The sequence below is a fragment of the Crotalus tigris genome, unplaced genomic scaffold, assembly GCF_016545835.1.
Source record: "Crotalus tigris isolate CLP2741 ecotype Arizona unplaced genomic scaffold, ASM1654583v1 scf7180000024437.13266115, whole genome shotgun sequence".
Lineage (NCBI taxonomy): Eukaryota > Metazoa > Chordata > Lepidosauria > Squamata > Viperidae > Crotalus > Crotalus tigris.
This window is the reverse complement of record NW_024100606.1, coordinates 7,102,184-7,120,508: the sequence shown is the minus strand read 5'-3', so window position 1 is coordinate 7,120,508 and position 18,325 is coordinate 7,102,184. Positions and strand designations below refer to the sequence as shown.

General features: G+C 36.2%; 1 protein-coding gene across 1 annotated transcript in view; it reads left to right on the top strand.

The window, feature by feature from the left end:
• Positions 1–17,009, top strand: part of ACE (angiotensin I converting enzyme) — a 49,711-nt gene extending 32,702 nt beyond the window's left edge. The window contains exons 18-25 of the mRNA XM_039331374.1: positions 638–735; positions 1,896–2,068; positions 12,600–12,823; positions 13,398–13,542; positions 13,898–13,996; positions 14,113–14,235; positions 15,591–15,778; positions 16,063–17,009. Of these exons, the coding sequence (XP_039187308.1) occupies positions 638–735; positions 1,896–2,068; positions 12,600–12,823; positions 13,398–13,542; positions 13,898–13,996; positions 14,113–14,235; positions 15,591–15,778; positions 16,063–16,241 (1,229 nt within the window). The 3' untranslated portion in view covers positions 16,242–17,009. The remainder of the gene's footprint in view (positions 1–637; positions 736–1,895; positions 2,069–12,599; positions 12,824–13,397; positions 13,543–13,897; positions 13,997–14,112; positions 14,236–15,590; positions 15,779–16,062) is intronic.
• Positions 17,010–18,325: the final 1,316 nt, after the last annotated feature.

Below are 18,325 nucleotides of genomic sequence, written 5' to 3'. Positions count from 1 at the left end.
ATGAGTGTTATACATAAGTATAAATGCATCCACAACCTGGACAAATACAATACCAGGTTAAGGCACTCTACATCAACATTTTTAGGAGGAGATAGAGCTTTGAGAAAGCAGGTAATAAGGGGAACATAGCCAAAACATGTCAACCATGCTGGAGAAAACATGATCCAGCTCCATTTTATCCCTTCTTTTTGCAGCCCAATTTAAGTAGCAATATTATGATAGCCAGTTCCATATAGATGGTATATTCATCTTTGAAATGTGGTAGGTGGCAGTTTTCAATTGTTTTTTTCTCCATAATTCCCATCTTTTTTTTCCAAATATAATGGTTTGAGTGTAAGTAAAATGTAAATTGCCTCTATTATTTAAAAAAATCAAATAGTTATTTAAAAAAATGTTATCATGTCTATATGAACATTCAAGGGGTAAATTTAATTGGATATAAAACTATTTTTATGTGGTGGCTACAACAACAATGCCATACCTATCTGTATATCACAAGCTCAAAACTTTATCTATTTTCATTCCTCTTCAAACATAGCAATCTTCCCTCACTGCCTCATCTTGTAATTTGATTTACTCCCCCGCCCCCTCTATTTTTTATGGCTACATATTAATCAACTTCACTTTTTATGTTTAGGTAACATGTGGGCACAATCATGGGCAAACATTTTTGACCTTGTCATGCCCTTCCCTGATGCTACCAAAGTGGATGCTACTCCAGCAATGATACAACAGGTTGAAACACTAGATTTTATTAAATTGTTATTTGCAATGTTTTCTCATAGGAACTGAACATAATTCTTTTCCTCTTTAAAAACTCTCCAGAATAAAACTCTCACCGTTGTTTGGGGGGGGGGTTAGTTGCTTATGGTGTGGCTCAGAGCTATCACATTCTAATAATCTTCAGTTTTATATATTTAAGCAAATACTTAAGAGTATGTGCCGAATATATGTTTTTGATATATTCCTGATTTCTACATCATGTAGAATTTTGCAATGTTTTAGTGAATGATCCACAATAGCTGATTTTAGGGATTGTGTTAAACTAAATTCAGACAAATATTAATGCTACATATGAATCCAGCAACTCAGTCCTTCAGCCCTATTGGATACAGGAAGTTGGAAGGGAAGTTTCAGTTGAACCTCAGTATTATTAAGCACTGTTGCTTCCAAAGCTAGTTCCTGTAGTATCCTAAAATATCTTTTGAACAACTTTTCCTGTTCTGTGAATCTGCTTTGAGCAGTAATATATCTGCACTAGTACAAAAGAAAAAATATATATTAATTAAATTTCCCCAACTGCAACACTTAAAAACAAGGAAAATAAGAACTTTCAGAAGTTGACTGTAAAATTCAGAATATGACAACTCTCCATTGGAAGGAATTCCCACAGTCAAAATTGCATCGAAGAATGTGTCTTGTTATGTTTTTATATTAGATGTTGTATGATATTAGATAATGCAATCAAGACTGCAGTCTATCTAACTTAGTTGTAGATTATCAAAATATAGTAAGGCTGGAGATTCCCCCCCCCCCATACTTGGGCCACATTTCTTCAGTGGAAATCTGGAGCAGAATATATATCAGGCATATGGCTGAAATCAAAAGTGGTAAGGCCATTACTGCTACCCCTATCTATCTTTTGAAGCCAGCTAGAGTGGGAATTCAGTTCAGTTCCTATGAATGGAGACTGAACTGGAGTGACAAACCGTAAGAAGGAGACTATTGTAGAAAGTGAAATATGGTTTTGGGAGATTCTTTCTCCTTCCTGCTTTCAGTTCTGCACTGCAGGAAGGATGATTTGCTACTAACTGTATTAAAATGCCCATGTCTTGTTCTTAGACTCTCCTTTGCCAGCTTCTTAACTTTTGGCACATTTGCTTTCTTTTCCACAGGGCTGGACCCCAAAGAAGATGTTTGAACAATCTGACAGTTTTTTCAAGTCACTGGGGCTTATCCCGATGCCGCAAGAGTTCTGGGAAAAGTCTATGCTGGAAAAGCCATCAGATGGGAGAGAAGTGGTCTGTCATGCTTCAGCCTGGGACTTCTACAATCGCAAGGACTTTAGGTGATAACATACTAAATTAAATGGACAAAGCTTGTGAAAATCAGGGAGACCTTCGTTACAATGGCTCACTGCAGCTAAAATATTTTTGTAGTTTGTTACTTACCAGTTTACCTTACTTCATTTTTACTAGGAATTATAGTATAAACCTGTGCTCCAAGGGGACAAGAGTCACACTTGGGATTAATCCTACTGTTTGTGTATTTCAAAGTATGCCCAGAGTGAAATACTGATTTTCACCCTGCAGGTCTTCTCTAGAATGGCTTTCATATTATTTTTACATAGCAAACACTCTTGGCCTTATTTCTGACTTTATGTCCACACGCTAATCTCATCTTCCACTATCACAGGTTGAACTCAACTCAGTGATTTGTAAAGAAAGTACTTTTTAATAAATTTTCTTTTTTTTAATAACAAATTTTATTAGTTTTCCAGTTTAACATCCCAGTATTTGGAAAGCAACATGGTGACTGGATAATTAAGGATTCAATAACAAAATTTTTTGTACATAACTCAGTTACATTATCAAAAATTCCTTCTCTATTTCCCTTAACATTTGGTATATCATACTAAAACTAGTAAATTTTTAACCATAACAAATTCAGTTAAAGCATGTATCAATCCATTTTTTGCTTATACATATCTGTATCCTGTTTTTAAGTTTTATCTAATTCTTAATTTTTAATTACAACATTCCAATTTAACCTTTAAGATCCATAGTATTTAAATTTCTGGAAACCAAATTTCCTTTATTTCGTTACACAAAAGTTATAATATCTAAAATACATATATTACTTACTTAAATATATTCTTATTTTATTTCATAAACATTTTCTATTTCTCATCCTAGTACATCACACTTACTAATAGAATAGCCTTTATGTCTATTTAATTTCCATTTCCCTTATAAATCTAAATCCTAATTATTAAGTCAATAGATCCCTTATTTTTGATCACTTTCCAACAATATTTAAATCTAATAATCATATTTCCCTTCATCTCAAAGTCTCCCTTTAGCCCATTAGTTGAAACCTTAGAATCTCTCTAGTAAATCAAAAGGCCCCATTTTTAAACCTAACTCTGGCTTTCCTTTTATGCCAGCCAGGTTTCCATACCAATGGCTTTAGGTTATCAGATGGATCTCCCTTCATTCTGACACATGTTACTTGAATCAAAGGAGACCATTTGATCATCAATTTTCCACAAGAACTGATCCATTTATAATCATTAAGTTGCTGTCCAGGTGGTTCAGATTTCCATATTTGCTCTAGTGTCCTTATCTTCAATTCGGTCTGGTCTTCTTCTTCCTCAGATTTCTTCTGATTTTAGTAAAGGGTCATGTCCAGTTTTATGGTCATTGTTTGGTTATCTAGGTTTTCAATATGCTGTCTTTGTTGATCTTTAGCATCGTCTGTTTTGGTGTTAGCTTCTTCCGCTTCTGTTATTTTTGTTATAGGTTCTTTAATTGCAATCAGGATTTGATTACCAGAGTTGTCAATATATTGTTGTTGTTCTTTAAGGTTCTCTGTCTTGGTGTTGATTTCTTCCGCTTCTGTTATTTTCTGAGTTGTGAGTTCTTTTGTTGAAATCTGGATTTCAGTTTGTAGATTCAGGCTAGCGCCTCCATCTTTCAGTCTGGATTTAATTATCTCAGTAGCTTCAATAATTTTTTCAAGCATAAGTTTATAATCAATCAAGGTTTGTTACCGGTCCCCCTCCATTTCTGGGGTATTTGTAGATAGTTGTTTAGAGCAAGGCTTTTCAACCCCTTTTCACCCATTGTACCACTTTTAGGATATGGCAATATCCGAGTACCACCAGTCGCCTAGCAAGGTGTCAAAAACTTGATGACCAAAAAAAGAAAAAAGTGATAAAGTACAGGTAGTCCTTGACTTACAACAGTTCGCTTAGTGATTGTTCGAAGTTACAATGGCATTGAAAAAAGTGCTCCCCAAGGCACAGCCAAGCAAGACACCTGCCTGCCTACCCACCGGTGGCACTCTCATTCCCTTCCTCCACTACAACTTTTCTAGGATGGTCGTGTACCACCTGCCAGGTGCCAATGTACCACAGGTGGTACCCGTACCACTGGTTGAAAAGCCCTGCTTTAGAGGAGGCTAGTTTTTTAAACAAGAGTCAGTAAATACTCAGCTCCACAGTTCTTAGAAGCCAATTTCACCTCCCAGCTGTTTCAGCTTTTTATCTTTAGATAATGCCAAGGACAGCTCTAGGCTGTAAACAGGTCTCTTTGTCAAAGATATTTTTGCTGTACCAAGTTTCACCACAAGATGTCCCCGATAGCATTTAAAATCATTTTCAAAAAGGCTAGTTTTTTATCCAATTTAAGTTCTTTTTTGTCTCTTTTTTTCCCCAAGTAGGTAAAATAGCAAGTCCCCCTAAAGATAGGAACTTTTTGGATCACCAAATATGAAAAAAATGCAGATCTAATTATTTAATTATAATTTCAGAGCTTTATTTCCCTGTGTAGTCAGACACCGCCATTTTAGAGGGTGGGAAAAAATGTTCCCTTCCCTCTCTCCTCGCAGGGGGAAGCAGTTTCAAAAAGCTTTTTACAGGAAAAAAAACCTTGGAATATAAAGAAGGTAAGGTCTCACCCAGTTCTTCCGCGGTGCTTTCAAGTGCTTAGTTGTAAATTTGGCTTTGGCTGGAAATGGCATAAGTGATGGGCCACGTGAATGGCCGATCATTTTCCCGTCAGTTAAAAGAACTGCTCCAGATCAAACGGAAGGGCTGCCGCCCTTCTGCAATCAGTCGAAGGTCCTCTTCACGCTCATCACCCCTCCAGGGTGACTTTCAACCCTTTCCAGGGTCCCCTGGTGGGAGAAAACTGGATGGTGTGGAAAGCAATCATTCCGCACGTCCATCGGCGCTGCCATCGCAAACTAGAAGCCTTTAATAAATTTTCTGAAACATTTCCTAAAATAAGAAATCTTTTTTAATGTACTGGCCATGTAGTGCTTTGTCTTCCCATGACTCTATTCTGTTCTTCATTTGGTCTTTCTTGTAGGCCAGTTTGGTCTCTCCAGTAGTCAGTAAGCCTTCCTGATATACTAATTTCAGTGCATCTTCATCATTGTTCTTCAGATATTCTTCCAAAGCCATTTTTTCTTCTTCAACCATCTGATGTACTTGTAGCATTCCACGCCCACCTATTTGCCTTGGTAGATAAAGTCTGTCAATGTCACTGTGTGGATGAAGGGCATGATTCATTGTCATTATTTTTCTGGTCTTCCTATCCATTGCTTTTAGTTCTGTTTGAGTCCAGTCCACTATTCCAGCTGTGTATCTAATGACTGGAATTGCCCAGGTGTTGATTGCCTTTATGGTATTTCCTCTATTGAGTTTGGACTTTAAGATCTTCTTCACTCTCTTCATGTATTCACCTCTAATCTTTTTCTTGACTTCAGTGTGCTTGATGTTGTCAGCTTGAAGGATACCCAAGTATTTGTAGTACTCTTCCTCATCCAGACTCTTAATGTTATTTTCTTGGGGCATCTTGATTCCTTCAGTTTTCACTACTTTTCCTTGTTTGATAGTAAGTGTGGCACATTTGTCCAAGCCAAACTCCATAACAATATCTTGGCTATATATACGGACAGTGTTGAGCAGCGATTCTATTTCAGATGATGTTTTTCCATAAAGCTTCAGATCATCCATGTAAAGGAGATGGAATAGTCTGGTAGATGTTTTTGATGTTTGATAGCCATGTCCTGAGTTATTCAGTATTGTTGACAGAGGAAACAGTGCAATAACAAATAGTAAGGGTGACAATGAATCTCCCTGAAATATTCCTCTCTTGATATTAACCTCTCCCAGTCTCTCACCATTGATCTGCAACTGTGTCTTCCATTGTGCCATCGATCTTTGCACAAATTTTCTGATGTTTCTTCTGACTCTAAGCACTTGATTATCCAGTCATGTGGCAGAGAGTCAAATGCCTTTTTATAGTCAATCCATGCCACAAACAGGTTGGTCTTCCTTTTCTTGCAGTTTTCCAAGATCATTTTGTCTATTAGGAGTTGATCTTTTGTTCTTCTGCTATTGGGGCGGTTTTCTTTCTGCTCAGGTGGAAAGAGATTGTTTTCAACTAGATGTTGTTGTACTGCATCAGCTACCACACCAGTTAGTAATTTGAAAGTTGTTGGTAAGCAGGTAATTGGCCTGTGGTTACCTGGTGTTGCCCCTTTTGCTGGATTTTTTTTTAAATTTTTATTCATAATACAATTAAAACAACACTGGACAAACATGACATTCCAGAATGAATTTTCCTATCAGTTCCTATCATGGTACAAAAGTTTAATACATCGTTCTTAACCTCTATATAAGCCTCATCCTCTATACAGTACAATTATACATACAATTATATGTACAGTTATGTATATCTTTTAATTCTACCATTAACTCGAAGTCCGAGCAGTTCTTAATTCATACCAATGGTAAAATTTGCCCCAGATTTCGAAGTATTCGTGTTCTGTCTTGTCTTTCATAATCATTGTAAGCCTGTCCATCTCAGCACATGATAGAATTTTATGCAGGATCTCTTCTTCCATTGGGGTTCCCTTATTCCTCCAATTTTGAGCAAAAACCAGTCTGGAAGCCGTTAAAATGTGTAGCATTAAATAAAGTACGCTTTGTCATGCTTTTGCGTAGTCAAACCTAATAGAAAGTTCTGGTTTTAGTTCTACGGCTTGCTCTAATATTTCTTCCAACCATACTTTAATCCTGTTCCAAAAATCACGAGCTCTCGTGCATTCCACCACATATGATAGTAAGTTCCACTTGTGAAATTACATTTCCAACATTTAGGGGAGACATTGGTACATATTTTAGCCAATCTTGTGGGTGGGAGATGCCATCTATAAAACATTTTGTAAAGGTTCTCTTTGTAAGAGGTGGTCAAAGTAAGATTCTTGTTTCTTGCCCATAGTTCTTACCAGATGTGCAGATCAAAATTAAGACCAAAGTCTTTGCTCCAATTCAACATAGTCACTTTTACTTGTTCCTCGTACATTGCCTGATCTAACAAATAGTAGTATAATTTTTTAATCATTTTATCCTCCAACCCCAAAATTATTTTATCCAATTCTATTGGTTGTAATTTAATGCCTAACTCTTTTTTGTCTTTCTGATATCTCGCCTGCAGTTGCAGGTATGCCCACCATTCTAATTCTATCCCTTCATCCTGGAGGGTTTTCCTGGATTTCAATTCCCCTCTTTCATCTAAGATGTTTTTATATGTTATGGTCTTGACTAATTGGGTAAATTTTGGGTGTACATATATTTCTAATGGTGAGATCCAACTAGGTACTTGGGTATAATTTGGTTGCCAAATTTTTGTCCATACATCAATAAGAGCTTGCTTAATATAGTGTCTTCGAAAATATTTATGTACTTTATATTTATGATCCCATAATATGGCATGCCATCCTATTTGTAGGTCATGGCCCTCCAGACACAATAGTCTCCTGTTTTTTAGTAATATCCAATCTCTTACCCATACTAATGCATTTAAGTCAAACGAGAAGGAGGATACAAATTGCCAAAATCTATGGGATACAACCAAAGCCTACATGAGAGGCGTTGTAATTTCTTATATGGCTAGGCAACACAAAATCAAAACACAATGCCAAAGACAACTAGAAAAAGAACTACGTAAAGTTGAGGATAACCTGCAAAATGAACCACAAAGATGTGATTTGAAACAACAGATAGATTTAATTAAACATAAGATGAATATTATTGTGAAGGAAGATCTAGGACAGCAGATAAAACGTACTAAACAAAATTTCTTTGAAAACGCCAATAAACCAGGGAGATGGTTGGCTTATAAAATCAAAAAACATAACAATAAGCAGAGGGTTACTAAACTTTGTAACGCCAAAGGTGATATGGTATGCCAGAACGAAGGAAAGAAGCTAGTGGCATATGAGTTTTATAAGAATTTATACAAGGACGATGAAAAGAGAAATAACTATGACATAGTACAGTATTTACAATTAGCCGATTTACCCAAGGTGCCAGAAGAATTTAAAACTCTTCTGAATAAAGAGATAACACATTTAGAGCTCTCGGTCGCAATTAAGAAACAGAAGAATAATAAAGCACCTGGGCCAGATGGTATACCTGCAGAAATGTATAAAATTGCACAAGAATCTTTAAGCCCAATGCTGTTGGACTTATTTAATGAGGTTTTAACCCAAGCTAAAATACCAGCTTCATGGGAAGAAGCCTTCCTCACTTTGATTCCTAAAGAAAACACAGACCTGATGCAAATTAAGAACTATAGACCCATTTCTCTTTTGAATTCGGATTACAAGATTTTCATGGCAATAATGGCGCAAAGATTTGAAAGGTTCTTAGTGGATTTTATACATACTGATCAAAACGGCTTTCTATCTAAAAGATATATAAGAAACAATATTAGGACTGTTTTGGACATATTGGAGTATTATGAAGTACATAATGAAAAGCAAATGTGTTTAATTTTTCTTGATGCACAAAAAGCATTCGACAATGTAAAATGGGATTTTATGTTCAACCAATTATTGTATATGAACTTTGGGGAAAATGTCTTAAATATGTTTAAATCAGTTTATTCTAAGCAGGTGGCCAAAGTAATAATCAATGGAGAACCGACTGAGAGTTTCCAAATTCAAAAAGGCACGAGGCAAGGTTGCCCACTATCACCACTGTTATTTATATTATCTCTTGAGGTATTAACTAGAGCAATCCGGCAAGATGAACAGATCCAAGGTTTAGAAATCAAGAAAGAGACATTTAAAATACAAGCCTTTGCAGATGATTTAGTTTTTATAATTGAAGAACCACTATAATCAGGGACTAGACCAATGGTTCTCAACCTTTTTAATGCCGCGACCCCCAACCGGTCGTAAGTTGAAGACTACTCTACCGGTCGTAAGTCGAGGACTATTCAACTGGTGCAGCACCATTTGCAGAATGGGACTTTTGGCGGGCTCAGCCGGGCAGAGACAGCCTGGACAATTCCTATTGGCTTTTGAAAGCCAATAGAATTAGACTCTATTCAAGAGAGTTTATTCTATTAGCTTTCAAAAGCCAATAGAATAAAAGGGAGTAGCACAGCTAAGGAAAAGGGGGAAAAATGGCGGATTGCGTTGTTTGGCGACCCCTGTGAAATGGTCGTTTGACCCCAAATGGGGTCCCGACCTATAGGTTGAGAACCACTGGACTAGACTGATGGAAACATTGAATAGATACGGGGAAATAGCAGGTTTAAAGATAAATAAAGAAAAAACTAAAATGCTCGTCAAAAATATGACTAAAATATAGAAAAATGAATTGGTTGACAGAACTGGTGTTCAAATCACAAATAAAATTAGATATTTAGGGATACAATTGACTACCAAATGCACTATGCTTAAAAGGGATAACTATGATAAGTTAATAGAACAGATTCAAAAAGACTTTGATATTTGGACTAACCTACAGCTATCTCTTATGGGCAGAATTGTGGTGATTAAAAAGAATGTGTTGCCAAAAATCTTATTTTTGTTCCAATGTATACCTATAAAATTAGAAAAGAATTTTTTTCAAAATTTGAGTAAAATGATGTGTAAATTCATCTGGCAAGGAAAAAGAGCAAGGATTAAATTAAAATTACTGCAGGACTCAAAGGAAAGGGGGGGATTTGGTCTTCCAGACTTGGAGAAATATTACCTTTTGCTGGATTTTTCATTATTAGGTAGGTTTTCCCAGTTGTTAGCCACTTTTCAATTTCTCCTCCTTGTAGTATATTGTTGAACTGCTTGGCAATGAGTGGGTGTATAACAGTTAGATGTTTCAACCAAAACCCATGCAGTTCATCTTCACCTGGTGCTGACCAATTTTTGATTTTCCTTGCTCTTTTTTTCTACCATTTTTGTTGTTATTACTAGTTCTTTCATTTCAACTTCTGTTTTATTTGCATCCACCTCTTTTAACCAAGCCGCATCCTTGTTGTATTTCTTTGGGTTATCCCATATCTGCTTCCAGAACTGCACTGTTTCTTCCTTATCAGGTACTGACTGATTCATTGCAGTTTCTCCATTGATGGATTGGTAGAAACGTTTCTGATTGGATTGAAATTGGAGGTTCTGCCTATAGTTTGCAATTCGAGCTTCATATCTACTGATTTTCCTGGCTATAGCTGTTATTTGTTGCTTTATTATTTCCAGTGCTTCCTTGATCTTCCTTGTTTCTAAGTGGTCTTTCTTGATTAGGTATTCTTTGGTCTTCTTGTTCTTCAGCTTCTTTTCTTTCATCTGTTCTAGCTTGCTTGCATGTGATCTTAACTTGCTGATCTTATTTTCTAGTCTAACCTTCCATTTTTGTGGTGCACTGTTTGTTTGTTTTTCTTTGTTGATTTTGCATCCCAGGTATTCAGTTGTTGTTGTTCTTGTTGTTGTTATTATTATTATTATTATTATTGATGTTGTTGTTGTTATGGATCATCGCACAGTCAGCCAGATGTTCAGACTGGATTTGGAATTTTGTCTACCTATCGAGTCCTTACCCAGGACCTGGGATAGGCAGATGTGGATGTTTGATGGTATTACAGGTATCGTCGCAGAATGAAAGCAGTTCCTAGTAAGGCCGCCTTTTGCAATTGACTAATAGCGAATTTGTCAATCCAATGGTGTTCAGGTGCTCCAGTTGTTTTGGGATTGCACCCAAGGAACCTATTACTATTGGTACTACCTTTGCTTGCTTTTGCCACAGTCTTTCTATTTCTTATTTGTAGGTCTTTGTATTTTGTTATCTTCTCCAGTTCTTTCTTGTCTATTCTGCTGTCTCCAGGCACTGCCACGTCCACTATCCAGACTTTTTTGTCTTTCTTATCGACAATTGTTAAGTCTGGGGTGTTATGTTGGAGGTGCTTGTCTGTTTGAATTCTGAAGTCCCAGAGCAGTTTAATTTTATCATTTTCTATGACTTTCTCTATTTTATGATCCCACCAGTTTTTGCTTACAGGCAAATGATATTTTTTGCAGATCTTCCAATGCACCATTGTTGCTACTTTGTTATGCCGCTGCTTGTAGTCAGTCTGTGCAATCTTCTTGCAACAGCTTACCAGGTGGTCCACTGTTTCTTCAGCTTCTTTGCATAGGCGGCACTTACTGTCTGTTGTTGTCTTCTCAATTTTGACTTTGTATGCATTTGTCCTTAAGGCTTGGTCTTGTGCAGCCAGAATTAGTCCCTCGGTCTCTTTCTTCAATTTCCCTGCTCTTAGCCATTGCCAGGTTTTATTATTATCTGCTTTCCCAGCTATTTTTTTCATGTATTGGCCATGTAGTGCTTTGTCTTCCCATGCCTCTATTCTGTTCTACATTTGGTCTTTCTTGTAGGCCAGTTTGGTCTCTCCAGTAGTTAGTAAGCCTTCCTGATATACTAATTTCAGTGCATCTTCATCATGGTTCTTCAGATATTCTTCCAAAGCCATTTTTTCTTCTTCAACCATCTGATGTACTTGTAGCATTCCACGCCCACCTATTTGCCTTGGTAGATAAAGTCTATCCATGTCACTGCGTGGATGACGGGCATGATTCATTGTCATTATTTTTCTGGTCTGCCTATCCATTGCTTTTAGTTCTGCTTGAGTCCAGTCCACTATTCCAGCTGTGTACCTAATGACTGGGATTGCCCAGGTGTTGATTGCCTTTATGGTATTTCCTCCATTGAGTGTGGACTTTAAGATCTTCTTCACTCTCTTGATGTATTCACCTCTAATCTTTTTCTTGACTTCAGTGTGCTTGATGTTGTCAGCTTGAAGGATACCCAAGTATTTGTAGTACTCTTCCTCATCCAGACTCTTAATGTTATTTTTGTGGTGCATCTTGATTCCTTCAGTTTTCACTATTTTTCCTTGTTTGATAGTAAGTGTGGCACATTTGTCCAAGCCAAACTCCATTACAATATCTTGGCTATATATACGGACAGTGTTGAGCAGCGATTCTATTTCAGATGATTTTTTTCCATACAGCTTCAGATCATCCATGTAAAGGAGATGGGATAGTCTGGTAGATGTTTTTGATGTTTGATAGCCATGTCCATCCATTATTATTATTATTATTATTATTATTATTATTATTATTATTATTATTATTATTATTATTATTATTATTATTATTAGGAAGTGCATACTTATCCCAAATATTATGTGATAACTTGGCCCAGGTAGATGGCTATATTTGGGCCCAGGAGAGAGTGAATGTGCATTTCTTTGTTTATTTTGTGACTTAGTTCACATGCAAAAATCATTAGGAGACACTGTTCTATGAGCAACTTTCTGAGATAAGTTTATAAAGAACAAAGAAACCTGTAACTGACTGTAATCAATTACAGTGATTATAAACACCACTATAATTAGACCAGGTGAGATAAGTTTATATTCTACTTATATTTCTCTAGGAACTGGATTGTGCAGGTTATTCTATAAAGTGTTGAGTAATTACCTGGTTATTCTGATTCTTCACCTCAAATTATTTTCTTGCTTCAGGATAAAACAATGCACTGTTGTGAATATGGATGATTTAATAACAGTTCACCATGAAATGGGACACGTCCAATACTTTTTGCAGTATAAAGATCAGCCCGTTTCATTTCGTGATGGGGCAAATCCAGGATTCCATGAAGCCATTGGTGATGTTATGGCCTTATCAGTGTCAACCCCAAAGCATTTGAAAAACATCAAGCTGCTTGAACATTTGGAAGACAACATTGGTAAGTAAATAGGGATACTTTATTACAAGGTAGATTTATCAGCTTCAGTTTTTAAGATATGTTCAGCACTGATGCATAAGATTCATTGTGTCTTATAACCCATTAAGACTAATTTGTAATTTGGGTATAGACATTCATTTTTATGAATTAAATTCATCTTGGATGTTTCAAATACAAAATATTAATTAATTGTGTTGTTTTTCATCCCATGCTGGTTTTCAATATTATATTTTGAATTAAACATTTAATTGCAGACAGATTAGCTTTTGGGGATCGTGTGTGTGTGTGTGTGTGTGGTGTGTGTGTGTGTGTGTGTGTGTGTGTGTGTGAGAGAGAGAGAGAGAGAGAGAGAGAGACAGACAGACAGGCAGAGACAGAGAGACACAGAGACAGACACAGAGAGATGCAATTATTCCAAAGATTGCAATATTGTAGAATTTGCAAATTAAGATGAGGGGCTGAAAGGGAAAAACATGAATCATGAATCACAGTAGAGACAGTAGAAGAGATCAAGCATAAGACTTGGCAGGTACCTTGGCATGTAGATCTGATAACACATTTTCTTCTTGGTCAGAGAGTGATATCAACTACCTTATGAGCATTGCACTGGATAAGATTGCTTTCCTGCCCTTTGGCTACCTGATCGACCAATGGAGATGGAAAGTATTTGATGGGCGTATTCCACAAAAGGAGTACAATCAACAATGGTGGAATCTCAGGTGATTAATTTGCAACTGTCTAATAAAAAGATTGACATTTGGTATTGTTTTGTCAGAATTAAATCTTGAGAACTTACAAAGAAGGGGACCAAGTCTGGCCCAAAACTACAGAAAGTGAAGTCAATACATGGCTAATAAATGACTTGTTTGAGAGTAAATATAACCATAACCGAATTATTTCAGACACAATTAAAGATCAAAATACAATAATTTTTGCCTTACCATTAAGATAATACTTGGAAAAGTAGTTTTTCCATAGAAAGGAAAAATAATTATTTTTCAATCCTGTGAATATGGCTCCTAAGATCATTCTATTTTTCAAATTGCTTAATGAACATTTACCTTAATTATATAGATTGAAATACCAGGGTTTATGTCCTCCTACACCAAGATCAGAAGAAGATTTTGATCCAGGAGCAAAATTCCATATTCCTGCTAATGTCCCATATGTCAGGTAAGGAGATATTTTTTGCTGGCTTGTGTACCTCTGTGACATATGAAATGTCACATCATCACTTTTTCCTAGAGTGACCTTGACCTCCCCTTTTATCTCTCTCATTTCCCTTCCAGATACTTTGTCAGTTTTATAATCCAATTTCAGTTTCACCAAGCTCTGTGCAAAGCTGCTGGCCATACTGGACCTTTATATAAATGTGACATTTACCAGTCTAAAGAAGCTGGAAAAATCTTAGGGTGAGTATGCTGCCCTAGGGTCTGTAAATTTTAGGTTTTCTCGGTTTTTTGCAAATATGTATGAAAATTATGCGCTAAAATTTATGTTTATTTCTCTAAATGTATGTATTTTTAAGCATACAGTTTCCATATTTCTCTAATACAATGCATTTTTCATGAATATATTATTTTTTGTACTAGTATTTCCCTAGGACATGATAAATTGTTCTTGGCAACTGCATTGCAGAATTTCAAACAATTCTGAATTCTGTACTGGTTTGAAAATGTGTACAAATTAACTTTCGAATGCAATTTTTAAAAAACATTTTTTGCTAAACCCTCAGCATCACCCTTACAAAGAGACTGGTAAAGTTGGCTCAGCAAAGCAGGTGACTGAATAGTTTTCTGAATATCAGAAAAAGACAAGAAAATTATTTGGCATTTAATTGTCTTGTACTGGTGTGGACAGGTACCTAGGAAATTTTCTGCCTCGTTCTAAAATAAATTAGCAAGTCTTGGTTTATTACAGGTAGCTCCAAGATTGGGAAACTGATATTAATCAAATTGAGACAAAACTGGCATTTTAAATTTGAAAGTTATTGACAGAGGTCTTGGCCATTTACTGGTGGGCAATGTGGTCTTCCAATTTCCTTGGATTTTAGTCTGATGTTTTAAAGCTTAAAAACATTATATGTCAGATAAAAATGTTTTATTGTGTGGTACAGTATGCTATTTCAGACTCACAAGAGACACATTGAATTATTGCCATCACACAACTAAACAAATGTCTATTGTTGCAGAAAGTTTGAAATATGAACTAGTTCATGCAAGGGACTGAAAGATCATTTAATTCAGCTTCTTTCCGAAAATTTCAGCTGATTCCAAACTGAAATAACTCCCAGCTCAGATAATACCAACAAGTCATATATTCTGCATTTGTGCCCATTTCAGTAGTCAGCAATGAAGAGACTTGTCCAATAACAAAAAAGTATGCCCAGATGGGATGTCAAATATCCTGCAACAAAACAATCACATTTTTGTAACAAAAATTCTGAGATATAGCAAAGCAGCAGTTGGGTTAGAAAAAAATCTCTGCAAGGCAAAGAAGCTCCCATTAAAAAAACTGGAATCTTCATAAACTAAGAGAAAAATATCTAAAATTCTACTACTAGGTGAAAATCTATTATGTAGATTTATAAAATAAAGGATGCTTTGCAAAGGCTTTTTAGATTTCCAGTGGGGATCTGGCTAACTTCTATAAAATACAAAATTCTATATAGATGGACCTTTAGCTTCATTTAGCAAAGCAATGTAATGTTTCTTGGAAGGGGGAGGAGTGCACATGTACATCTTCTATAAACAATTTCTTTTTGCAGGGATGCCTTGAAGCTGGGCTTCAGCAGGCCGTGGCCTGATGTCATGCAAAATATTACAGGGCAATCCAACATGTCTGCTGAAGCTTTGCTGACCTATTTTGAACCACTGACAAAATGGCTTATTGAAAAGAACAGGCAAAATAATGAAACTCTGGGCTGGCCTGAATACACCTGGCAGGCTTATGCAGGTATTTAAAAGTTTCAACATTGGTATTTTCAAGAAATAAGGACTAGAGGAGGAATTTTGCACACAGACCCTTTAAGCTTTTTGCTAATTGTGGATAAAGAAATAGCAAGACTACAGTGGGAACAAAGTTAATGCCCTCATTTTCCTTTTTTCCCCTATACCATGCTTCTGCTCATTTCTACCCTGCTTAGTTTTTTAAAAAATGCAGCTTGGTTTGATGCTATGCCTTCTACGATGAGTTTACTTTAATCCATTCTTCTATGTTTTTTCTTGTTTTTTACTTAGATGAAACAGAAGTCAATTTCCTTGGAATGTCACTGAGCAGCAGTCAAATAGAAACAGGACAGTGGATCTTGTTTGCGATTGGGCTTATACTTCTTATTACCACAATAGTCTTGGGTGTCAAATACTTCATAACAAGAAGGAAAGGCTTCAAATCTAGTTCAGAAATGGAATTGAAATGAATTGAATGTCTTTAACCTGTTTTCTATTACGCCTCCCCCCATATGAGTGTGAAAAAGAGTTGAAGAAAATTTTGTATGTATAAATGTGTGGCTGAATGAGAGAGACCAGATATATCTACATTTAGAATAGAAACTAATATTGGTTTTGTGAGTGTGTATGTATATGTAAGATAGGTTTGAATGTCCCTGGAGAGAATGTGAATATGTTGAATTCTATACATGTTCTATATATGCTAATATGCAAATATATGGTTGGGGAGAATATGTGTGTATCCTATTTGCAATGAATAATTGGAATGTGGATAGCTATGCATTTGTGTTCACTTACCCAGTTGGGGACACTCCCATGAGGGACAGCCTTATAGAAACAGGGTAAATGTGCCAAGAAAACTACTTGACTCTTCTAATAAATTCAACAAACTTTTTGATTATGCAAGAGCCAAAGCAAAACCATTTATTTATTATAAATAATATCTGGATTTTTTAATAAAGGGAAAAGAAGAAAAAAAATGAAGCAGAGTGATCCAATGGGAATAGCCGGACTATTTAAATCACTGTTGACCCAATGCCTTTCTTCATATATTCGTTTGAAGAGCTGGTAAATTCTATCAGGCTTTCTGTAACTCAGGCAGAGAATATATTATCTAGCAAGAGCTGTGCTAGATTTCTTCAGAAGTTGAACAGATGTTGTATGTAATCATGCCACAAAGTTTTTAAAAGACTGTTTTGGTGCATGAATGACAATTAAAATGTATCACAGTCTCTGTATATTCACTGTCTCTTTCATTTCTTTGTGAAAGAACAAGGAAAAAATCATGAATGGATTACAAGACAAGTCTTTTCTGGAAAGGAAATCACTCTACCCTATTAAAATGCCCATCTTATAGCTCTTGGCTACACCAATGCATCTGATCGGCGTAACTAGAAAAATGAGTAATCTAACATTATAATCTCTATAATTATCATTACTAGAACATTAATAAACAAAATAAAACAAGCTTCATTCAGAAAATTCCAAATGTTGTATAGATGGCAGGTTCTGAATCTATCACTAAAATAAAGTTGAATGTCCAGGAGAGCATTTTGTAACCTGTCAGCCAAAATAAGAGCCTCTCCCATTTCTTTCCAAAATCTACAGCTCTCAGTAGTGAAGAGAAGGATGAATTAGAATTTATACAGCAGCATCTTAAAGTCAGATAAATGTTTAAAGTCAGATAAAAGAACAACAAGAGTTCTTTGAAAACCAATGTTATATTCTGTATATGGTAGTCCTTATAATATCCAAGTGCAGAATTCTGTGATGCATATCATGTCACCTCACATAATAGATGAAAAGTTGCCTTACCATAAACTATTGAGGAGGCTATCACAGTAGAAAAAATTTGCCAAAGGCATATTCAAGCTACATAATTGTTTATCCAGGTCCTGGGCCTAGAAACTAACCCAAAGAACTTCTTTTTATTGAGGGATTCAGCCCCAATGAGTTTGTACCTTGTCTGATCCATTGTTATATGCAAAGATCTGTACAGATTGACTTGTTCAGTTGGAAAACTCAGTGCTGCATATCACCAGCATACTAATAACTGAAAGAAAGATATTTGAGTGCATCCCTGCAGAGGAGGAACCTTACCTGAGCAATGGAGCAAGTATGCTAGGAAGACAAAAGCAGGAAGGAAACACCAGAGGTTAACTGTCACACAGGCAAGGAGCAGGCAGACTGAAAGGTAAAGAAGTAAGAAGAGGGAAATTCTAACTCTTCATCTCTACTGCACTGCCTCTTGTGGTCAATACTGTGTGAGGTGCTGAAGAGTCAGTGTAACTGAAGTCAGATAGCCAACAACAATTCCAATCCCAAGCCTCTAACTAATTGCACCAGGTGTCTTTCGGACATTAAAAAGCATATGGAGCAGAGTGTAGTTTAATATCTATGCCAGTGAACTTTTCCTTCCCCTACCATCCTCTGATCTTTTGGAAACTATTCTGCAGATGAGATGAGATGATGAGATGAGATGAGAGATGAGATGAGGCGAGGCGAGGCGAGGCGAGGCAAGGCAAGGCAAGGCAAGATTTAAGATAAAATAAAT